This window comes from Mustela putorius, unplaced genomic scaffold (assembly GCF_011764305.1).
Source record: "Mustela putorius furo isolate JIRA1106 unplaced genomic scaffold, ASM1176430v1.1 tig00003845_pilon_pilon_pilon, whole genome shotgun sequence".
Lineage (NCBI taxonomy): Eukaryota > Metazoa > Chordata > Mammalia > Carnivora > Mustelidae > Mustela > Mustela putorius.
In genome coordinates, this window is record NW_025421998.1 from 7,180,154 (window position 1) to 7,206,049 (window position 25,896).

Sequence of the window (25,896 nt, forward strand, 5' to 3'; positions counted from 1 at the left end):
TTTAATTCTTTAGTTTCTTTTTTGAGCCATTGGTTGTTCAGGAGAGTGTTGTTTAATTTCCATGTGTTTGTGAATTTTCCAGTTATCCTCCTGTTATTGATTTTTAGTTTTATGTCAGTGAAGACATTTGGTATGATTTCAATCTTCTTAAATTTCCTAAGACATGTTTAGTGGACTAACATATGGTCTATCATAGAAAATGTCCCAGGTGCTTTGGAAAATAATGCATATTCTGCTGTTGTTGGATAGAATATTCTGTATATGCTATTAGGTACATTTGGTCTATAAGGGTGCTCAAATCTGCTATTTGTTTATTGATTGTCTGTCTGGATGCTGTATTCACTGTTGAGAGTGAGGTGTCAAAGTCCCCAATTATTATTACGCTCCTGTTTATTTCATCTTTCAGTTTTGTTCGTTTTGGTTTATATATTCACATTTTCCAATGTTGGATGCATGAATATTTACAAATGTTATATCCTTTTATGGATTGAACCACTAATCACTATAGAATGACATTTTTTTTATAGGTTAAACTCTATTTTGTCTGATATAGGATAGCTACCCCTACTTTCTGTTCCAATTATTATCATATCAAGTGACTTTTTCCATCCTGCTCTCTCAGTTTGTGTTTGTCTTTAAAGTTAAAATAAGTGTCTTATAGGCAGATTATTATTATATCTTTTAAAATTTTTTTTAAATTTAATCTATTCAACCATTCTATGGCTTTCAATTGGAGAGTTCAATTTATGCATAATGTAATTATTATTAAGTAATGACTTATTATTACTATTTTGTTAATTGTTTTATAGCTGTTAGAGGATGCATTGTTTCTTGTTTCTAATCCTGCTGTCTTTTTTGTGTGTTTTAATGACTTTTGGTCATCAGTATGCTTTGACTTTTTTTTCAGATTCCTTTGTATAATTGCTACTTACAGTGAGACTTAAAAAAAAAAAAGTCTTAAAATTATAAACCCTTTTCAAGATAATAACAACTTAACTACTTAACTTACTGAATTCCTAAACTCTACACTTTTAGTACTCCTCCCCCTTACATTTTAGGTTATTGCTGTTAAAATTGACATACATATATATGTATATATACATATATATGTATATTATTTAAGACTGTGTAATAACTGACCGTTGCAATTATGATTATTTGTATTACATTATATATACATACTTTTTAATTTTTCAGCTAGATTTTTAAGTGTATTATGCACCATTACCAAATTATAGAATCTAATTTTGATTATATATTTAATATTACCAGTGAGCTTTCAGCTCTCTTTTTATATTTTTATGATGTTACTTGGCATCTTCTTACTCCCACTCAAAGAACTCCCTTTAGCATTTTTTGTAAGGCAGGTCTAGTTGTAACAAACATCTTCAGCTTTTGTTTGAGAAAATATTTATTCTGCCTTTGTTTCTGGTGAAAACTTTGCCAGGTATAGTATTCTTTGTTAACAGTTATTTTTTTCTTTCAATAATTTATATATGGCACTCCATTCTCTCCTATATTGAAATGTTTCTATAGAGTAATTTGCCAATAACTTATGAGAGTTCCCTTATATGTAACTTCTCTCTTTCTTCTCACTATGCTTAAAATTCTTTGCTTTTGATTTTTGACAATTTACTTATGATATGTCTTGTAGTCTTATTTAGATTCATGTGTTTGGGATCATTGGGTCTCATAGATCTGGATGTTCATTAGTCTCCCCAGATTCAGCAAGTTTTCAAAAGTTATTGTTTTAAATATACTTTCTGTCCTTTTGTCTTTCTCTTCTCTTGGAATTCCCAGAATACAAATATTGCTTATTTTCCTTGTGACCTATAAGTCCCTTAGGCTTTTTATTTTGCTTTTTTTAATCACACCCCCCCCCCCTCGCCAACCATCTCTTGCTTTTTTGACCAAGTACTTTCTAATGTTCTGTCCTCTAGTTCACTGATTCTTCTACATTGCCAAGTCAGCTCTTTAAATTCTCTATTGAATTCTTCTGTTCAGTTATTGTATATGTCAGCCATAAGTTTCCTGTTTGCTTTTAACTGATGGTTGCTAATTCCTTATCAAGCTTCTTGTTCTGTTCATGCATTGTTTTCTTAATTTTCTTTAGTTGTCTATGTGTTCTTGTAGTTGACTAAACTTCTTTAAGATTATTCTAAAGCTTCTTTTAATAGTTCATCGATCTTTATTTCTTTATGATTTATTATTACAACTTTACTAATTTCTTTTGGTAGAGTCATATTTACATGTTTATTTGTTTGTGATCCTTGATTTGTTACATTGGTATCTACACTTTTGAGTAATTAGTTTCCTCCTCAGACTTTACAGGTTTGTTTTGGCCTTAACATCTTCACCAGTCAGCTCAGTTTGGGTTTCAGGGCATAGCTGCTAGTAAGCCTTGGGAAGGTGGGGCCTGCTATCATGCCTATTTTAGAGTGAGGCAACTGTTTGAACTCTGAGGTCAAGGATGTGGTAGGTATGCCACTGGCTGAGAACAGTTGAATGTTATTTCTGGGTTGGTTTCCTGCTCAAGTGAGGCTGTAGGATGGTATCCAGTTTCCTGGATTCTCAACCAGGCTTATTAATGATTGGGACTGGGTACTATATTCTGTAGAAGATAAGAGTTATGAATTAGCTTCCCTGTTCTGGCAGGGCAGCTAGACAGGACCTTGTAGAGGTCACTGTTTTGTGACCCAAATCTGGCAAGAGTGAGCACTCAATTCCCTGGTCATCCTAATTGTTTTACTCTGCAGCTGGGGAAAGCTGTAGGCTACTTACTCTACTAAAGTGCCACTGGAATCAGGGCTATTGGATGGACTATGCAGCTTCATATGTGCTCTGGTTAGCTTCCCTGGTTCAGCAGGCTGGAGTCTGTATTCAGCAATGAGTGAACTAAGAATTAGTGTCCCTGCCCAGATACAGAGGAGAAATAGCTCTAAAGTCAGTAACACGTTTGTTTGTTTTAACCCAAGCTGATCTGTGCCCCCAAGTGCCCTGATTAAATAGGTCCAATGGCTTTGCTCTGCAAAATGTCAGCACTGACTGCCTTCCTCTTGACTTGAGTGCAGCTAGGTTGCACAACTTCTAGATACTCTTGCCATGCCTTCTGGTCAGATGGTTCCAGCAGCCACAGTGGGTGGGGTTATGTGTCAGTCTCTTACCTGCGCAGGAAGGGGAGGGGTTGTTCCAGGTAACTGCCAATTTCCCAAATAAGATTTCCTATTGGGGGAGGCCAAGAGCAGCTCTATCTTTGGTTATCAATTAATTTCTCTTTGTGTAAGTAACTGGGGAACTTTCCATGCACAGTCCTGGTGCTCTGAGGGTGTCCTGGTCTCCCTGCATACCAGTTAACTCAACTGCTTTGAGCTGAATAGCTTTAAGGCATTCCCACCAGGGCCTCTGGTCAGATAAGGTTGGGAGACATTCTCTACAGTAGGTGGGGTTATGACTTACTTCTTTGCCTGGGTGTGAGCAAACTGGGATCTAGGAAAAGCAAAACTACTTGTTTCGAGGATCTAATTGAGGCAGATCTGCATCCTGCCAACTTCCCTTGTCAGAGTGTACCACCAGCTTGGTTTTGCAGATGAGCAAAACTGCTGGTTGGGGTTACTACTTGGGAAGAGCCAGTATGAATTTGGTCTGCAAATATGTGTTTGCTGGTCATTTTAAGCCTCTCCCACTCTGCCATCATAGTCAGAGGTCCAATGGATGAGCCCCAAAGATATCCCTACAATACTTGTGGTACAAGATCAGAGGAGGGGCTCCCATAGTGTCCATAATTTCGGGAAGATATTGGTTTTCTCCATGGGTTCCCTTTTCCAACCAGAGGCACCACAGATTCAAGGTAGACGAAGGTCCCATATTAACTTTTATATAAAATATAATCTTCAGTGGACAGTAAAAATGTGCCATTTTGAAGTTCTCGTAGATATTATTAAAACTCAACAATAATGACAGCTTTGTTTACAATTTAAACCATTATAGGATTTTTTAAAAGATGTTATTTATTTATTTGACCGAGAGAGAGACAGTGAGAGAGGAAACACTAGCAGGGGGAGTGGGAGAGGGAGAAGCAGGCTTCCCACTGAACAGGGAGCCTGATGCAAGGCTGAATCCCAGGACCCTGTGATCATGACTTGAGCCAAAGGCAGATGCTTAACAACTGAGCCACCCAGGCCCCCCTCACTATAGGATTTTTTGACGGAAGAATATTTTAACATTGACATCATTTAGAAATGCTGATGCTCAGTTATAATGAAAATTAAACTGTCTTTTAGCTGTATTTGTCATTATTTAATCAATTACTCACAATTTTCTTCTTTACTCTTTTCCTACAGGAGAGGATCCTGCCCATTGTTACTTGTGGTACATTGGTCCCATGGCCCAGTGCCTCTACAATCAAAGGTTAAGAGACATATTTTATAATTAATATACATATTGTCATTTGTTAAATAATGTATCTGCATCAAAAAGTCAATGTTTTTGTCCTCAGTAAATGCCCTTAAATTTTATTACTTTATTAATTCTACATACATAATTGATAACTATGTATCACACATTGCACATAAAACTTTATTCTTATACAAAAATAATGCCCCACTCAAGTATATTCTTGGATCCATTGACACCTCAGTCATATATATTTATATAATATGAAAAGTAGGATTGAGATCATTAAACCCATCATTCCCTTGCCATACCTGAATCAGCATGGAAGTAATATACCAACATGGAAAAGGCAATGTATTCACATCTGTTTATGATTGTTTCTTTAAGTCTTTGGCTGAACTTCACCTTATTGGAGGGAGAATGCATCTAATCTAGGGTTGGAGAATGTCTCATCTGTGGTGATTGACATACTTTGTCTTAGGAGGCCTTCCTTCATGGCTTATCCATTGTTACCTAGAGGCTAATCAGGATGCAAACCATATTTGTAGCATGAAATGAAGCAAATTACCAGCCTTTTTGGGCACTGGGAATGAACCATTTCAAGCTCAAGGATAGTTTGCTGGATGGTCTGATTTTCTGCTCCACTAGTGAACTATAAAGACAACTGATATAGGGAGAAAAGGGACTTCCTGTAGGCCACCACGTTCAATGATTGTATTGTACAGACAGCCCTTGAAGCCAGGAGTGGGAGACTCTTGTGAATAGCCTAAACATCAGAAGAAAGCAGGCAGTAAGAAAAAAAGAAAGCAGAGCTTTCTACAAAGGGTACAAAGGACAACAAACTAGGAAACTCTCAGAAATAGCTGTGGGTCTATCAGATGAGGCTAAGTTCTGGGGAAGCATAAACTAGTTTTATATTTATACCCACTAATAATTTTGTATTTTCATCTAAAACAGAATGTGTTTTTCTTTCAAATTTAGATGAAGGTAAGCCAGCTGCACATGGATTATAATTAATTATGGTATTTCTTCACTTCACAAATAGGGAGCTGGGGTAATCATGACTTCATTTTTAATGATTTTTCTGATCATTTTGCTTTAAAAATATGGGAATTTCTTAATTTTACTTATTCCCATGTTACCAGCTTACTTCAGTCTCCAATCATGACATATCTGGAAAATCACAAAGCTTGCCCCTCTGTATACCTCACCCAAATAACCAACATTTTCAAATCACACCTCCCTTCAAGTATGGTAGAGATTTCTTTTAAGTTTGTTCCCACAATGTCACACAATGTCAAACACAAGGTAGGGAGTTTCAGACACCTGCTTTTCTTAAAAAAAATATTTACTACATTCCTCCAGTTTCATCTCATCTCATCAATTACAAAGTCTTTATATGTTAGAAGTGGAAAGGGAGTAAAGTATGAATTATTGTAAAAAAAAAACACACACTAGACACATCAAGTGTTTTGAGGTTCAAAAACACATAGAGCCAAGAGTATAGAGTTAAGAAAATTAAGTAAAGAAAAAATAGCAGTGCACCTTGATAATGCTATGGTTTGCAATTTGTATTCTCTCAGAAGATGATTTTGAGATGATTAACATCAAGAAGTTTATTCAGGAATATTTTTAGAATTAACACCTGCGAAAGGGAATTATGAATAAAATGGATCTATGAATCTGCTCTTAGTAAATAAGCAGTTGTAAACAATATTCCTGAGTTGGAGCAAAGGGGCTAGGACCTTGTTTCTCACAGAGTTTAGTCATTAGATGTGGGCCATCTTATAAGAGGGCATAGCTTTGGGCCAGGCCTAATATCCCAGCTGGGGCAAACCTGCAGGGGGCTGGCAGCTGAGGGCTTTCTGCTAAAAGTGTTTCCAATAACTGGGGGGATTCATCTTTCATTCCTGTAGGAATATCTGGTGGGCATAGCTCAGCATTCACTGTGCCATGATGCATTTAGTTTGTCAAGTGGAAAATAAGGAAGAATCATGTTCCTGTCATTTGGGGAAATGTCCATAATTGAGGAGAGACTTTAATATACTTGGAAATTTCTTTTTTTTTTATTCTTTTTATTTTTATTTATTTATTTATTTATTTTTTTTTTTAAAGATTTTATTTATTTATTTGACAGAGAGAGATGACAAGCAGGCAGAGGGGCAGGCACAGAGAGAGGAGGAGGCAGGCTCCCTGCTGAGAAGAGAGCCCGATGCGGGGCTCGATCCCAGGACCCTGAGATCATGACCTGAGCCGAAGGTAGCGGCTTAACCCACTGAGCCACCCAGGCGCCCCTATACTTGGAAATTTCGAGGTGTTCATGTGGCACGAGCACAGTAGTGGGAAAGAGTTGATGAGATTGAAGAAACTATAGATGTTGATAGGACTATAGAAAACAGAATGCATATTCCACTAAAAAAAAAGTTATTTTTAATGTCAATAATGAGAAGTGACTGATAAGTGAAGCTGAGATTAGAATAGTGTCATTTACATTTGAAGGTATATCTTGATTTTTTTATGAGTTTTTAATACTTTTGAGTCTTCATTGCAAATTATGAAAGCAATAAAGTGTCTTCTTGGCCGTGTTTCTATATCACACTGGTGCACACTAGTTATTCTTTGGAAAAGAATAAATAAATGAGACTGTTCTCATTTAGTGATGGGTTTGGTTTGAACATGTTTGGTACCATGAGAACAATATCACAAGGATCAATAGTATACACTTTAAATTGCATGCTATGGGGTTAGTCAAAATAAACACAGAACTTCTTATCTGTGTTTAAAGTAGAAAGAGCATTAGGCAAATTTCAGCATTTTAGAAAAGCTCCCAAGAGTTCAATGTTCTACATCCATTACAATAGTATGTGATCCTTTGTCACTGCTATTTAGAAAATGTCTTTTATGTATATTACCTAACATGGTTATTATGTTAGAACACATATTCCTAGCACCTTTAGTCTAATTTATTACTAGAGACAACTAAGGTGAAAACAAACAAACAAATAACTTCTTATAGCAAATGCCACCATTGAAAAGGTCAACACAAAAATAAATAAATAAATAAATAAATAAATAATCTCCTCAAATGTTCAAAGTTACTCTTAGTTATTGAATAGTCCTTATCTTTGTTGAAAATTACAACTGCAAAATGTCTATCTATTCACAATGAGAACTTATGTGGATATTTAGCCTGCTTGTATAAGCATTTTCTTACAATTTTCTATAGCTAATGGTTTTTAACAATGTTTTAAAAAGTTTCCATGACTGTAATTTTAGTCTCAGAAGCCAGAGGGTGAGAAAGTAGGAAAGAAAGAAAAAACAATCCTGAAGAAATAATAGATGAATAGGTAAAAGTTTCAATTTTTTTTTGAAAAAAAAAATCAGCCTAAAAAATCCCAGAGACAGTAAACTCTGAGTGAGAAAAAGGGGACTCCAACAGCCATATCATGGTCAAACTTTTGTAAATCAACATTGCAGGAGAATATCTGAAAATTCATCACAGAAAACAAGTGTGCATTGCATTTAAAGGAGCACTAGTTTGAATATAATTCATTTGTGTTCTATTTGGAAACAGTGAGATCAGAAGACACTGTAGCAAAATGTTTAAATAGCTGAAAGTGAGAAAAAAAATAGCAATCGTTAATTCTTCATCCTGTCTTTAGAAAATGAAGGCAAAACAGACATTTTAGATAAAGCCAAAGTGACAGAACGCATTAGCTGTATTAAAATCTACAGTAAAAGAAATTTTTCTGACAGAAGGAAAATGACATCTGATAGGATTTGGATCTGAAGAAATGAAGACAACATGAAATGGAAAACATGCTGTAAATATAACAGGGTTTATTTTTATATTCAACTTTTAAAAATCACAGCTAACAGTTCAAAGCAAAAATCATAACACTGTGAGATGTACAACATATGTAAATATAAAACACACGATAATAATACAAAAATGGGAGATAAAAGGAATTGCACTGTTGTATGTTTCTTGTGTTTTATGTGAAGTGGTAGAGTATTAGGTTCTAAGTAAACTATGATAAGTTAAATGAAACCATTTGACTATTTAGAGCAATGCTTGAAAGTCAAACAAGTTATAACTAAATAATTTTAATTTTAACTGGAAGGCTAAAAATAATCAAAAATGAAAACAAATATATTGAGTTACGATTGCTGCCACAATAAATTACCATAGACTCAGTGCTTCAAATAACACAAATGCAGGTCAGTAATCCAAAATAAGTTTTATTTTATTTTATTATTTTTTTAAGATTTTATTTATTAATTTGACAGAGAGAGAGAGAGATCAAAGTAGGCCATCAGAGAGAGAGGCAGGTTCCCTGTTGAGCAGAGACCCCATGGGGCTCGATCTCAGAACCCTAAGATCACAACTCAAGCTGAAATCAGAGACCCAACCCACTGAGACACCAGGTGCCCCAGTAGTCCAAAATAAGTTTTGAGGAGCTTTTCAAATTACAGTATTGGTAGGGGTTGTTCCTGGCAGAGTCTCTATGGGAAGAATCTGTTTCTCATTGCTTTTAGCTTCCAGAGGCTGCAGCATCTCCTGACTCTTGACATAGCACATTGCTATCTGCTTCTGTCATCACACAGCTTTCTCCTGATTCTTCCTGCAACCACTTTAAAAGAGCTCTGTGATTACATCAGGTTTATCTTAATAATCTGTAATAATTTTCCCATGTCAATATCCTTAACTCATTCACATCTGCAAAATTCCCTTTGCTGCATAAGGTCAACTTGATAGGTCTCAAGGATTAGAAAGTGAATGTATTTGAGGCTTAATTAAACTGCCCCAACAGAAAAGTCAGAAAGAAAGGAAAAAATGACATAAAGAGATAACAAATAGTAGAGTGCTATAAGTGAAGTCAACTATATCAGTGATTGCTAAATCTTAAACAAACAAAACAGTGCATTATAAAGAAAAGATTACCAGAATGGATAAAAAAAAAAAATAACCCAACTATGTGCTACATTTAAAAACTAAACTTTAAATACAAGCATAGATAGAGTTTGGAATAAAATTTAGGAAAAAAAAATTATATACCTCACACATTGTAAGTCTAGGAACTCAGGATGACTATATTAATTATAGAAAAATAGACTTCAGTATAAGAAAGTCATAGTGATAAAGAGGGACATTTCATAATGATAAACAGGTAAATTAATCTTTACAATAAGATTCTTCTATACCTAATGAAAGAATTTCAAAATGAAGCAAAACCTGATGGAATAAATGGGGAAGCAGATAAATATTCAAGCTCAATCTTTCTCTCTCAATAGTTGATAAGACAAGAAAACAAGATTTAGTTAAGATATAGAATATCTAAACGAGATAATCAATGAGTCAAACCAAACTGACATTTAACAATACACCCAGTAATTATAGAATATACATATTTATCAAGAGCACTAAAATGACAATAACTGGAGTCATAAAAAGTAAATTATAGTAATTTCAAAGGGTTATAATACTGTGTCTCTGTATAAATGGAACTAAAACAGAAATGAATAAAAAATAACTAAAAAGTCCTTGAATATTTGAAAATCACACTATATGATAATTAACTCATGAGTCATGGTAAAAATCATAGTGAAAATTTTTAAAAAATCAAAAATGAATTATGAATGTTAAAGCACTGCTAAAAGCAAAATATCTACATTTAAGTACCAGTACTAGAAAAGGAGAAAAAAAATTAAAACTGATGTTTTCACTTTACCAAATGAAGGAAGAGCAAATTAAACCAAAATGATATAAAAAACAAGTACAGGGCGCCTGGGTGGCTCAGTGGGTTAAGCCACTGCCTTCGGCTCAGGTCATGATCTCAGGGTCCTGGGATCGAGTCCTGCATCAGGTTCTCTGCTCAGCAGGGAGCCTGCTTCCCTTCCTCTCTCTCTGCCTGCCTCTCTGCCTACTTGTGATCTCTCTCTGTCAAATAAATAAATAAAAATCTTAAAAAAAAACAAAAAAAAACAAAAAAAAAACAAGTACAAAAATTTATTTTGAAAATACTGTAGTGAATTAAAGAAGCTTGATATGAAAAGTTATATACTCTATTTGTTTAATTCTTAAATTTCAATGGTAGAAATAACTTACAGTAATAGAAATAAAGCAATAAAAAATGGCAACACCATCTACATAGTAATCCAAATCCAAATCCTTGGTTTCTCCTCTCTCCTTCTCAAACTTATAGTAAATGATTCACTGAGTCTCGTTGTTTTTAGTTTCTCAAGCTCTCTCTCTTTTATCTTTTTTTTTTTTAGTCATTTCCTCTTCTGCTAGATTAGTCTAAGACATGACTATCTCTTCTCATGGTGATCACAGAAGTTTAGAGACATTGCTTTTACATTCTTCCATTCCCAAATATTAAGTAAATGACAAGTATGTGACAAGAATTAACAAGTAGATATAATCCCTTTACTCATAAAGCTTATTGGCAAATTGTGAAAGCAAACATTATTAAATCAATGATAGAGTAAGTACTAAAATAACCAATACATATTAGGGTATGCATAAAAGTAATGTGTCAATCAGGTAAGAGGGTGACAGTGAAAATAATGCCTAAAAGAGGGACACTTATGTTGATTCTGAAAATTGAGTAGAATGTATTTATTTATTTATTTATTTATTTATTTATTTTAAAGATTTTATTTATTTATTTGACAGAGAGAAATCACAAGTAGATGGAGAGGCAGGCAGAGAGAGAGAGAGGGAAGCAGGCCCCTGCTGAGCAGAGAGCTCGATGTGGGACTCGATCCCAGGACCCTGAGATCATGACCTGAGCCGAAGGCAGCGGCTTAACCCACTGAGCCACCCAGGCGCCCGAGTAGAATGTATTTAGTTAAAAATGATAAGTCAGTTGCACCTGGGTGGCTAAGTCACTTAAGTGTCGGCCTTCATATCAGGTCATGATATCAGGGTCCTAGGATTGAGCCCCTCATCAGGGTCTCTGCTCAGCAGGGAATCTGTTTCTTTCTCTCATTCTCCTTCTGTGCCTTCCCTCTTTCCCTCTCTGTCTCACAAGTAAGTTTGTTTGTTTGTTTGTTTGTTTGTTTTTTATGACAAGGCACCTTCCAAGGAAAGGAAACAACATTACCCCATACCCTGAAGTGAGAGGAAGCATAGCATTTTTTAAGGAACTGAGAAAAAAGGCAAGATCTCAAGGACCACAAGAAGTGGAGAAAGAGAGTAGAAGAACAGACCAAAGTGTTGGTATGGCAAGATGAAGAACGTGCAGGTCCTTTCCATCTTTAAACTAGATTGATCTCATCAGAGGAGAGGTATCACTGCACTTTTATTTTTTTATTTTTTTTTTAAAGATTTTATTTATTTATTTGACAGAGAGAGATCACAAGTAGGCAGAGAGGCAGGCAGAGAGAGAGGAGGAAGCAGGCTCCCTGCTGAGCAGAGAGCCCGATGCGGGACTCGATCCCAGGACCCTGAGATCATGACCTGAGCCGAAGGCAGCGGCTTAACCCACTGAGCCACCCAGGCGCCCTCACTGCACTTTTAAACTATAACTGTGTTGTAAGATGGATGCGAGGAGAGATGGAGGATGCTATTGCAGTAGTCCTGGTAGGAAAAACTGGTACTGTCAATGGGGTTTATGAGGAGGGCCAGTTCATTTGTGGATAAGGAGTAAAATAGAAATAGAAAGGTAATAGCTCAAAAATGGGTGAAATAGAGAACAGGAAAATATTGCCTGGCTTCCAGCTGGCAGAACTGAAAAAATGACACAAGCATTAATCTACTAAAACAAATAAATTGAAGAAAAGAAAACTGTAAATTTCTATCCTTCATGACAACATTTAAAAAATATCCCTTAAAAATGTAGGAAATGGAATCTTGCAAAGTATAAACTTATATAATACTAAAACCAGTTGGGGTCCATACCAAGAATGCAAGGGACATTTAGCATTGAAAATTAATTGTTTGTAATTTACCTCATCCTTATGAAGGACAACTATGGTCAACTTACAGCTAACATCATATTTAAATGGCAAAAATAAAATACTTTCCCCGCCAGATAGGGAATAAGGCAAACACATCTGCCTTCAGAAGTTTTATTTACTACATTTACTAGCATACTAGAAGTTGTAATTACTACAACAGGGTAAGAAAAATAAATGAAATATATACTGATTGGAAAGAGACAAATTTTATATGCTTATACATCATGATCATCTGTGTAGAACAACCCAAAAAATTGGTCAAAAATCTCATCTAAATAGTCTATCTATCATCTATCTATTTATCTATCATCTATCTATCTACCTAAATCTGTCTATCTAATGCTATATAATGTTAATAGATATACTTAATATTGTCATTGTCAATATGAAAATTCCTCTCAAATCAATTACAGATTCAACACAACACCAAACAAAATTCCAGCAGACTTTTTTGGTAGAAATGAATGAGTTAATTTTAAAATTTATATCAAAATGCAAATGACATAGTTAACCAAAACAATTTCAGAAAAAAAGAAAATGTTGGAAAATTTACACAGCCTGATTTCAAGGCTGACTAGAAAGTCATAAGCAAGACAGAGTAGTAATGACCAAAGATAGACATATAAACTCATGAAATAAAGCAGAAAGTTAAGACACATACATGGTTAATCAAATTTCCAATAATATGCCACATTAATTCAATTAAAAAATAATATAATTTTCATCAAATAGTGCTGGAAGAACTGGATCTTTATACAAAAAAAAAATGAACCTTAATCATTACTTGATGCCATATCTAAACTATAACTCAAATAAATCACAGACTTAAACATAATAGCTAAAATCCTAACCATTCTAGAAGATAATATAGACAGAAATTTATGAAATCTGAGAGATAGAAATATTTTCTAGATAAGAAGTATGATAAAGTACACTTTATCAAAATTAAACATTTCTACTCAGAGTAATTGAGATGAAAGTAACAAACTTAAAGAAACTCTTAGTAAAGTGTATTTTATGTAAGTAATTTATATTGATAGATATTTAAAAAATCACTACTCACTAAGAAGTAGGAAATTAACTCACCTTAAAAAAGCAGAGGATTTAAACACACTTTACAAAAGATGATAGAAGAATTGCTGATAAACACTTGAAATCATGTTAGATATCATTAGTCACTAGAAAGATGCAAATTAAATCCACATTGATATACACAATTTCCATGATAGTTATAATTGAAAAGATTAAAAATTTCTCATATTTTTGTCTCTTGAGTATGAAATGGGACAATCATTTTGGACAAACTGTTCTTCAGTTTCTGGCAAGGTAACCTTGCATTTCCAATTATGTCCTGCAGATCCACACTGTGTGTTTAAGAAAACTGAAATCATGTCCATACAAAGATTTTACATACATGTTTATTGCATTCTTTATTCTTAATATCTGCAAACTGGCAATTGCCTTAAAGCCCATAAGTACTTGGATGGGTAAATGAATGGTGGTATAACCATATAATGAAATACTGCACAACAGTATAAACAATGCATTATTTACTCATTTAACAACATGGATAAATCTAACTATGTATATAAATATTGACAGGAATGAGATGGACACGAAAGAGAATGTAGAATTGTGGTAGTGTGCAACTGAGGGCTGAGAGTTAAACTGAGTACAAAAGGACATGAGGGCACTTTTTATGATGACAGAAATGTTCTATATATTGAGATGGTATATATATGGCTATAGATAGTCATCAACAAACTTTAATTAAAATGTGTGCTTTCTACTATATATAAATTATTCTTCAATAAAATTTATCTTAAAAATGAGAAGAGAAAAATGTGAAAAAAATGTCTCAGGAAAACTTGAAAATAAATAACAAAACATGGTAACTGGGGAGCAAGAAAAGATTAGAAGGGAATTAGAGTAGTCTGGAATTTTTAAGAATCATTTTCAATAAGTAATTAAGATTATATGATGTTGATTGTATACAAAAATTACTCTCTGAGCAATTCATACTTTTTGAGAAAACAAAGAGAAAAACTACCACAAAATGTTGGATTAAAAAACAAAACAACGACCATTCAGTTTTCATTCACATTGTGTAGTATGGATCAAAGTAAAATTGTAATGACAAACAAAAATACCTTTTGAAAGTTCTATAGATTAAATTTTATCTGCCCATTATTTTCTGTATTTCACCAAAATGGAAACAGCCATAGATCAGGCAGGATTAGTTTAAACAAATCAATGCAGATAAATAAATAAATAAACACCATAATGTCGAAAACAAAGAAAACTTGGGGTAAAAGAACATAGTGAGTAAGCAGGACACAAGAATAAATTATGGACACAATGAGAGTGAGACCCTAAGGGACCTTGGAGAGGGATTATAAATATCTAATATTATAAGTATTTAGAGTACCCAAATATTAGAACAGACTAAAGTTGAGAGAAAAAACTAAGGGTTACCATATAGGAGACAGGTGGGGGGATGGGTTAAATGGATGCTGGGGATTAAGGAAGGCACTTGTGATAGTCACTGGGTGTTGTCGTGATAAATCACTACATTGTCACCTGAAACTAATATTATACTGTAAATTGACTAAGTGGAATTTAACTAAACACTTGAAACTACAATAAAAATAATAGAAAATAAAAAGATAACTAAGGGGGTTATCACATGTGCCCTCTACTGAAACCCCATTTTGGCATTAAAAATGGGATAACCATAAGAAAAAATTGAACTTTCTTTCACTAGACCTTTAGCCTCAACCACTCTCCCTACTAGGAGAAAAGTCATCATTTAGTTCCTAAAGACATAAAGAAAATATGGGTTATAAACTTATTTTAAGTCTCAATTTTTCCAATTATCAATATCATACCTACTAAAGCTGTTCACTGTAATAAAATTCAATCAGAAAGGCAGCTAGGTCAGGAGGAAACATTCCACTATCATGGTTCACAATATTTAGCATTATGCTAGGGGGAAAAAAAGGCAAAAAAAAAAAAAAGAACTACCTCAGATCTTTTTATAAATTCCATGCCTGAGAATCACAGATGCATATATATACACACACATTAAAATATGTATACACACATCCATATATAATTTTGTATTAAACTGTTAACTGAGCTTTAAAATAAAATAAAAATTAAAAAAAATAAAACAGGAGTTTTTTGTTTTTGTTTTTGTTTTTGTTTTGTTTTGTTTTGTTTTGGGCTACAATGTGATATTATTAACACATTTGGTCTGAGTAATAACTCATCTGCATTTACTAATAGCTAACTAGGACACTAACAAGGTTCCAATGAATACAGTCCCAGAAAGACCTGCCACCCACAGATCTTGGGACTCTAAAGAGAAACTCAATATTTATGAAACTTTTCTAAAGAGTCTTAGTGACTTGGAGTTGAGTCTTGGGACTTCTGCTAGAAATGTTAATACTGTAATTCTGAAAATTCTGAGAAGTTTCTTGAACCCTTTCTGTTCATGGCTCCGTTGCATCTGTCATTTTGCTTTCTCTCTGATTCAATAACTGTAGTACTTTTTCTTCTTACTGCAGTACCAGAAGGGATAGTGAGGTGTTTGAAGTCCAGTGAAGGCATCCACCATGGTAATGGCCAAGAGGATGCTCTGCTGATGCCAACCAAGGTGGTGACTCCAACTGTCCATGTCATGTTATTAAATACCCATGAAAAGTGCCTTGGTCTTTTCCAAATATGTTAAGTAAACACTCAACTAATGAGTTAATTAAATCATCTATTAATTTATTTAACACACATTTATTAAGTATTTGCCAGCCTTGTTTTAGACTCAAGGCAAAAGTACTGAACTAAACAAGATAGAGGTTTTATATTTTTGTTTTGTTTTGTTTTTGTTTAAGATTTATTTATTTTGGTGTAGAGAAGGAAAGAGGGAGAGAGAGCACAAGCATGGGGAGCAGGGAGCCCACCATGGAGATCAATTCCAGGACCCCAGGATCATGACCTGAGCCAAAGGCAGATGCTTAACCCACTAAGACACCCAGATGCCCCAACAAGATACCAACAAATTCTTGTGGTATCAAAGACTGTAAAAATCAAGCTTAAACTTAACTTCCAATTTAGTAGAGTTAAAGTTAACTATTAATTTTAAGAATGTTTTAAAACGTTCTTTTAATTTTCACCTGACTTTTATTTTTGACATCTCACTGACTCAGGCATGAATCCATGTGACTATGCCACAAGGAAATCTCAAACATTTGATGTTGTGGTCAGAAATACCTGGATTATTTCCCCTTTGACCTTTAAATAAATGGGCATTCATATAGAGTGAAAATACCCCAAACCATACTCCCAACTGATCCAGACATAGACAGGTCTTAAATACTCAAGTGAACACAGATTTGATATAAAGTGAAACCCTTACTACATATGGTAAAATGGAAAAATTTCAATAATTATGTATAGCAATGATAAAAACAAAAATGGATGCTTTACCTTGAGAAAAATTCATAAGATCTAGGCAAGCATTCAGAAATCTCAGTCTGGTTTGTATACCTGGGTGGTCAGTCAGTTGAACACACAACTCTTGATTTCAGCTTGGGTCATGATCCCAGGGTCATGGGATAAAGCCCCACATCAGGACTCAACGTGGAATCTGGTTTAGATCCTCTCTTTCTCTCCCTCTACCCCTCCCCCTCACTCATAAATTTATTGAGAGAGTCTTTCTCTAAATAAATAAAACCTTAAGAAGAAAAGAAAAGAAAAAAAGGAAGAAAGAAAGAAAGAAGAAAGAAAAGGAAAGAAAGAAAGAAAGAAAGAAAGAAAGAAAGAAAGAAAGAAAAAAGAAAGAAAGAAAGAAAGAAAGAAGGAAACCACAACCTGGAAATTCCTTTTATTTATTTTTTTTTAAGATTTTTAATTTATTTTAGAGAGAGCATGAGTTGGGGGGAGGGACAGAGGGAGGAAGAGAAGCAGACTCCCTTCTGAACAGATTCCAACACAGGACTCAATCCCATAACACTGAGATCATGACCTGAGCCAAAATCAAGAGTCAGAAACTTAACCGACTGAGCAATCCAGGTCCCCCCTGGAAATTACTTTTAAAACTCAAGAAGAAAATTGAATATTCTCATAAAAATAAAAAACAAATTACAGAGGGACACCTGGGTGACTCAGTCACTTAAATGTCCCATCTGTCTTCAGCTCAGGTCATTATCCCAGGGTCCTGAGATGGAATTTGCTTTTCCTCTTCTCTCTGCCACTCCCCTCTCTTGTGACTTCTCTCTCTCAAATGAACACTTAAAATCTTTTTTAAAAGTTAAAAAAAAAAAAAAAAGCTAACTGCGGAAGATTGGAAAAAAAAAAAAAGCTAACTGCGGAAGATTGAAAAGATCACAGTAGCAATGGCCACAGACGTTGAAGTGCATATCCATTATGCCCTTCCACGGATGAATGGATAAAGAAGATATGGTGCATATGTATGATGGAGTATTATTCCTCCATCATAAAGTATGAATACTCAACTTTTGTATCAACATGGGTGGGACTGGAAGAGATTATGCTGAGTGAAATAAGTCAGGTGGAGAGAGTCAATTATCATATGGTTTCGCTTATTTGTGGAGCACAAGTAATAACACAGAGGACGTGGTGAGATGGAGAGGAGAAGTGAGTTGGAGAAGTTGGAGGGGGAGATGAACCATGAGAGACTGTGGACTCTGAGAAACAAACTGAGTGTTATGGAGGGGAGAGAGGTGGGGGGTTAGGTGAGCCTGTTGGTGGTTATTAAGGAGGGCACGTATTGCATAGCGCACTGGGTGTGGTGCATAAACAATGAATTTTGGAACACTGAAAAATAAAATAAAACAAAATAAAATTTAAAAAAAGAAAAGATCAATTTCAGATATTGAATTTGCAACAGAGTAAATACCATTACATACAAGAATAATCAAATAGAAAAAAATGTGATTCAACATTAACTAAACTTTGAAAAGAGCCCAAGTGTCCATTGACTGATAAATGGATAAAGAAGATGTGGTATATATATGTATGTGAGTGTGTGTGTGTGTGTGTGTGTGTGTAGTGTGTACATACACAATGGAATATTACTCAGCCACCAAAAAGAATGAAATCTTGCCGTTTGCAATGACCTAGATGCAGCTAGAGTGCATTATGCTAATTGAAATAAGTCAGTCAGAGAAAGACAAATACCATAAGATTTTATTCATGTGTGGAGTTCAACAAAACAGATGAACATACCGAAAGGGGAAAAAAAAAGAGAGGGAAGCAAACCATAAAAGACTCTTAACAATAGAGAGCAAACTGAGGGATTATGGAGGGGAGGAGGGTGTGAAGTGGGCTAGATGGGTGATAGGTATTAAGGGGGGCACCTGTTGTGATGAACAGTGAGTGTTATATGTAAATAATGAATCTATAAATTCTACTCATGAAACCAGTATTACACTATATTAACTAACTAGAATTTAAATAAAGATTTGAAAGAAACAAACAATCAAAAGTCATTGAAGTCCGCCTCATTTATCCTAGCAGTGAGAGCCTCCATTTTTGATTGCACCTCATTAATAGCTTTTTTGATTTCAACTTGGTTAGATTTTAGTTCTTTTATTTCTCCAGAAAGGGCTTTTATATCTCTCGAGAGGGTTTCTCTAATATCTTCCATGCCTTTTTCGAGCCCGGCTAGAACCTTGAGAATTGTCATTCTGAACTCTAGATCTGACATATTACCAATGTCTGTATTGATTAGGTCCCTAGCCTTCGGTACTGCCTCTTGTTCTTTTTTTTTGTGTTGAATTTTTCCGTCTTGTCATTTTGTCCTGAGAAGAGTATATGAAGGGGCAAGTAAAATACTAAAAGGGTGGCAACAACCCCAGGAAAATATGCTTTAACCAAATTAGAAGAGATCCCAAATTGTGAGGGGGGAGAAAGGGGATAAAAAGAGGTTCAAAAAGGAAGAAAGAAAAAAAAAAAGAAAAAAGAAAAAAAAAGAAAAGAATTTTTTAAAAAAGAAAACACCTAAGAAAAATATAAAAAAGAAAAAATATATACATTAGATAAACTAGTAAAAAATCGTTAAAAAAGAAAAAGGTAACAGTTAAAAAAAAATTTTACCCGAAGGCGAGAAAATAAAAAAAAATGAAAAAGAAAAAAATTAAATTAACCGCAAGACTAAAAAAATCACAGGGAAAAAGCCATGAGTTCCGTGCTTTGCTTTCTCCTCCTCCGTTTGTTGAAACTGTTAGCATAAGAAAACCACAGAACTATATTTAAATATTTAAATATTAAAATAACTATAAAGTTATTATCATATTTATATAAAATATATTTATATGACATGACAGACATATTTTTATTCTCCAAAGGCACTCTGTTATTTATAATGATCAGGAATAGTATATTCTTTGTAGTTAATGTCATTTAATACAATTTGAGTAACAACTTTGGAGCTAGTAACAGCAATGAATCTTCAGTTATATGAAAATTAGCTTATTTTCCAAATCTGATACTCTATTTCAATGAATGAATCATACTCTAAGTAATAGCTGTGAAAATAATTTGTATCAACAGTATTTTCTTTTAGTGTTAATTTATATGTTTGAAATGAAATGAAAGAATTATTGACCATCAGCTGACAGTGTGAAAGACACATTATGTTCATCATGGCACAATGAACAAAGAGAAGATTAAAAGTGCCATTAGGAGACGCTTTTTGGCAAATACTTCATGCTTTCATTTACAACATATACTTTTAGAATGCTGTGGGGAACCCTTCAAGTTTATTCCTAACATTATAGAATAGAATGTCTTAGTGGTACTAAAATTAGTATGGTACTGGAAAAGAAATGTACTTTGTATTCATTATTAGGTAGAATGTAATGAATAGTCAGAATTTATATTTATATTTATATATATATTATATTTCATATAATTCTTTTCATATCTTCTAATACCCAAGAAAGATGTTAGGGCTCATTCTAAATGGATGAGCAAGTGACATTTTTGTTTGTAAAATACAGAGCGTGGTTTTGGAAAAATGAAATGTTCCACCTTTACTGTAGAAACTATTGTCATTTAGAGAAAATATAAATTTAAATGTAAAAATTCAGATAATCATTGTGATAAAATTTGCTTCAACTTTTACGCTTTTAATTTTAACTTCTACTTTCTTGGAAGCCAGGTTATTTTTAAAAATAATTTTGAAGAAGAAAGAATATGAATCCTGAATGATTCTAAGTAACCAGAGGTCCAATTAAGGCAACAATTGTCAGGCCAGCAACTGGAACCCTGGGAAAAATGCCCACTTCTGCTAGTCTATTACTTCTCTAAATTAGCGTGTCAACCCCTTCCCAAGCCTGGGCAATAGCCTGTCTTTTTCACTTTTTCCCTCCTCAGTGCTATTACATTTGTATGGGAATACCATTCATATGTAGTTTCCAACACTTCCATTCCTCTTAATCATATCTAGATATTTCTTAGTTCAAAATTAAAGAAAATTTCCTTTTCAAAGGAAGTTAGGAAATCATCCCATGACGCCCTCAGTTTAATTGTGTAATGCTGACTTATCTCAGAAGCCCCCAGTATATCCCTCTATGAGTCAGCATAACTTGACTGTAATAATATTGCAAACACATTGAAATAGTTGTCGTGTATTATTTGACCTTATATCCCCTTCAAGTATGTAGGGCATTTCAATTCCATGCCATATTGTATTTCAGCAGTAATTAAAGAAAGTTTCTATCACTCTGTATTTTTGTTGGCAAGTGGCATTAAGTTTTGGATTTTAGTCATTTTGATACCTAATATCTCATGGTTTATTTCTGCAATACCCTAATGACAAATAAAGTTTAATATTACTACATATGCTTAATTGTGATATATATCTGCAATGAAGCATCTGTCCGGTACTTCTCCCTAATTCTAAATTTTTTTGCTTTCTTATTATTGGCTCTGAAAGTTCTACATATATTTTAGATTTAAGTCTTTTATCACATATGTGGTTTGCAAATACTTTCTCTCAGTCCATGACATATCTTTTTATTCTCTTAGCAGTGTCTTTTGCACTGTAGATTTTAATTTTAATAAATACTAACTTTAAAAAATTATCCTTTTTTGTGTGTTTTATGTAAAACTCATTTCCAAACACAAAGTTTCACATATTTTTCCTGTGTTTTCTCTAGAAGTTCTATAGTTTTGCATTTTCTATTTGCTTTAAAGATCCAATTTTATTTAATTTTTCAGGAGGTCCAATTGTCCTAGTGCCCTTTGCTGAAAACATTAATCTTCTAGTTGATAGTGCACATTTGTCACAAATCATCTGACTCAATTTGTGTGGTTCTATTTCCAGTTTCTTTATTATGTTCCATAGATCTATTTGTCTGTTTGTTTCAGTAAACTGTTCTGTGTTTAGTACTGTAGCTTTATAGAAAGTCTTAAAACAGGGCAGAAATCCAACTTTGTTTTCCTTTTTTGTTTTGCTCCCGATGGTGTTGGCTCATCTAGGACATTCACTATGCCATGACATTTTAGAAGTAGTTTGTCAATATACACATAATAGCTATCCACAAAAAGCTTTTGTTTTAAATTTCCTTGAACTGATAGATCAAGTTGGCAAGAAATGACATCTTAATAATACTGAATCTTTGAATCTATAACCATGTACCACCTTGCCATTTACTTAGATCTCTTGATATCATCATCAGAAATTTGTAATTTTCTGCATCTAGATGCTATAAAAAGCATTTTACGTTTACACCCAAGCATGTAATTTCTAATTTGTTGATAGTGCGAATCATGCTGTATTTTAACTTGAAATTTCAGTTGTTCATTGTTAGCACATATGAAAGCAATTTGGTGTGTGTGTGTGCATGTGTGCGCATGTGTGTGTGTGTGCACTAATCTTGTGTCATTCAAGCTTGTTCATTTCATGAGTTTTTGGTTGACTCTTTGGGATTTTCTGCACATTCATGCATCTGCAAAGAAAGATGATTTAGTTTTTCCTCTTTAATATGTGTAACTGTCTTTTTTTTTCTTGTCTTAATGCACTAGCTATGACTTCTAGTGTGATATTTAATAGACACATGAGATGGGGCATTCTTACCCTTTTTCCACCTCAGGGGAAAATTGTTCAGTTTCTTGCCATTTACTATGTTAGCTGTAGGAGTCTTTGTAAATATTATTTTCCAAGTTGAGGAAATTCCCCCTTGATTCCTAATTTACCAAGAGATTATAGTGTGAGTTGGAGTTACCATTTTGCCAAATGCTTTTTCTGCATTTATTTATGATAATATGATTTTTTTTTCTTTTTTAGCCTATTGGTAGGTGGAATGCTTAATCAATTTGTGAATTGTTGAATCACTTACAAATACCTAAAATAAATCCAACTTGATCATTTTGTATAATTCTTTTTTTTTATAAATTGTTGGATTCCATCTGCTCATATTTTGTTGAGTATTTTGCATCTATATTCATGCAACATATTGACCTGAGTGTTTTTTTTTTCTTTTTGAAATACCTTTGCTGCTTTTTGTTATTAGAATAATACTGGTATCATAGAATGAGTTAGGAAGTGTTCCCTTTGTTTCTGTTTTCTGAGAGAAATTGTAGAGAATTGTTATAACTATTTGTTTGGTAGAATTCACCAGTGAAACTATCTGGCCTGTGCACTTTCTGTTTTGGAAGTTATTAGTGGTTCAATTTATTCAATAGACATGGACCTACACAGATAATCTATTTTTCTTTGTGTGAGTTTGCTATATTGTTAGAGGTTTTGTAAAAGGGTCACACTGAATTAATAAAGTGAAATGGAAAGTGTTCCCTAAACTTATATTTTTGGGAAATATCTTGTGAAAAAGTAATGTTAATTTTTTCTTGAAACATTTGATAACATTCACCAGTGAATCCACCAGTGAATTAGAGTTTTCTTTTGGGGAGTTTTCAATTTAATATAATCTTTACTTGTTGTAGGTCTATTCTGATTCTTTATTTCTTCCTGAATCAGTTTTGGTAGTTTTTGCCTATATAAGAATTTATACATTTGATCTACATTGTTTAATTTGTTGGTATACAATTACACATAGCATTCTCCTATATGTTTTTAAATTTCTGTAATATTAATAACAATGACTCCTTTTTCATTCTTGATTTTCATAATGTCGAACAGTCTAGCTAAAATATGTGAATTTTGTTAATTATTTCAAAGAATAGACTTTAGGCTTCACTGATTTTCTCTCGTTTGTCTATGGTTTATGTCATTTATTTCTGTTTCTGTCATATTTCTTCTTTTCCTTTAGTCGATTTTGAATTAATTTGATCCTCTTTTTCTAGTTTCTTGTGGTAGAAAGTTAGGTTTTTTATTTGATATCTTTTTTATTTTTAATTTTTGAGGTATGCCTTAATCCACCCTGTTACCCTCTGTCTTTTGGTTGGAGTGTTTAATCCATATACATGATTTTTATTGTTATAAAATACATATAACATAAAATTTACCATTTTAATTTTTTTTAAGTATATATGCCATGGGTATTTACAAGATTCGTAGCTATTTAGTTTCAGAACATTGTCATCACCAAAGAAGAAAAATTCGTGCCCATTAAGTAGTTATTCCCCATTCATTCCTCCCATAGGCCCCGCCAACCACAAATTTGCTGTCTATCTTTATTTGACTTTTTGAGTGTTTCATGTAAATGGAGTCTTACAATAGGTGACTATTTTTTTTTTCCACTTAGCAAATATTTTCAATGTTCATCTTTGTTAGGTGATAAATGCCAGCCCACATGATGTATCATTCTATTTTTTTTGGCTGAACACATTGTACATCCATTGTACAGATGTGCCACATTTTATTTACTCATTCATCAGGTGATGGACTTTTGGTTATTTCTACTTTAAACTATTGCTAATAGTTAATACTCATGCGTGGGTTTATATTAGAATACCTAATTTTAATTCTCTTGAATATAGTTGGGAAAGCCATTGATTGATCATGTGGAAATTCTATATAAATTTTTGAGGAACATGTAAATTATTTTCCACAAGGGCTATCATACTTTATATTACCATCAGTAATGAATAGGGATTCTAATTTCTCCACATCCTTACCAACACTTGTTATTTTCTTTCTTTTTTCAGTTATAGCCTTACTAGTAGATATAAAGTGGTATCTCACTGTGGTTGAAGTCATTTTCATTTAATGTAATTACTGACAAGAGGGGACTTATGTTTGCCACCTATAATTCATTTTTGTTGTGCCCTGTATTTTATTACACTTCTGCCCTTCTGCTACTCCTGCTTTTGTGTTAAATAGATATTTTCTACTGGGCATCTTAATTCTCTTTTTGTTTCTTTTTCTATTGTTTCTATTTTTTTAACATAATTTTTTTTTTTTTGACAGGAAGTTGGATTTATTGGTGGGCATGAATATGACGGGAAGGGGTAGTGCTAAGGTTCTCATGAGTGCAGAGCCCTCCATTTGTCCAAGGGACCACGGTTAGGGATGTATTTGACCCCACAGCCATCTGGGATAAGCCGCTTTTCAGCCACCATGTCTTCAAATTCATCCGCATTGAACTTAGTAAAGCCCCACTTCTTGGAGATGTGGATCTTCTGGCGGCCAGGGAACTTGAACTTGGCCCTGCGTAGGGCCTCAATCACATGCTCCTTGTTCTGCAGCTTGGTACGGATGGACATGATGACTTGGCCAATGTGGACCCTGGCTACTGTGCCCTGGGGCTTTCCAAAGGCACCCCGCATACCTGTCTGCAGCCTAAATTGGAGATAGCCATGAGGTCAGACCCCAGCATCCACCAAAAGGGCTGTCTCCAAGGTCCCTTAGGGCAACCCATACAATCAACAGGCTGCATACACTACCGAGGAGGCTACTGTTTGCAGCCATGGCACACTGAGCCCCCACAGACAAAGAGCACAGTCGGCTTAATTGGCTGCAGATTTTTAACATAAATTTTTAGTGTTGCCCTAATTAACATCTTAAATTAAAGCAATATAATTCAGATTAATATCAACTTAACTTCAAAAGTATATAAGAATCTTTCTCCATTTCCCCTTTTTCTTTGTGACAATATTCTCATATATGTCACTTATTTATATGTCATAAGCTTACAAATACAGAGACATTATTACATGATGCAGTTTTTAAATTTAGACAGAAGGAAAGAATCACAAATAAACACACACACTGTTTTTTAAAAATAAGTACAGTAATTTTTATTTCTTCTGCGTGGATTTAAGTTTTTGTACGGCATAGATTCAGTATATTTTCATTTAAAATTGAAGAACTCCTTTGGTATGTCTACTAGAAATTGATTTTTTTTGGCTAACATCTTAATTAGCTTTCATTTTTGAAGGATTTACTGAATTTACAATTTTTTACAGTCTTTATTTCAACTGTTTGAAAATATCTTCCCACTAACTTTTGTCTTCCATAAAATTACTGATTACATAACTCAGCTACTATTCTTATTGAGTCCCTTGTAAATAATTAGGTGATTCATTCTTTTTGTTTAAACGTTCTTCGTCTTT

General features: G+C 33.9%; 1 protein-coding gene and 1 non-coding gene across 2 annotated transcripts; both read right to left on the bottom strand.

Moving 5' to 3' along the window:
* Positions 1-24,733: 24,733 nt before the first annotated feature.
* LOC106006375 (60S ribosomal protein L10-like) lies at positions 24,734-25,218 on the bottom strand. Its single transcript, XM_013059121.2, has one exon. It carries the CDS (start codon positions 25,108-25,110, stop codon positions 24,808-24,810), a length of 303 nt encoding a protein of 100 aa, XP_012914575.1. The 5' UTR covers positions 25,111-25,218; the 3' UTR covers positions 24,734-24,807.
* Positions 25,171-25,304, bottom strand: LOC123387115. The gene has a single exon (XR_006601472.1). It is a non-coding gene; the product is annotated as a small nucleolar RNA SNORA70 (small nucleolar RNA).
* Between the last annotated feature and the right edge of the window lie 592 nt (positions 25,305-25,896).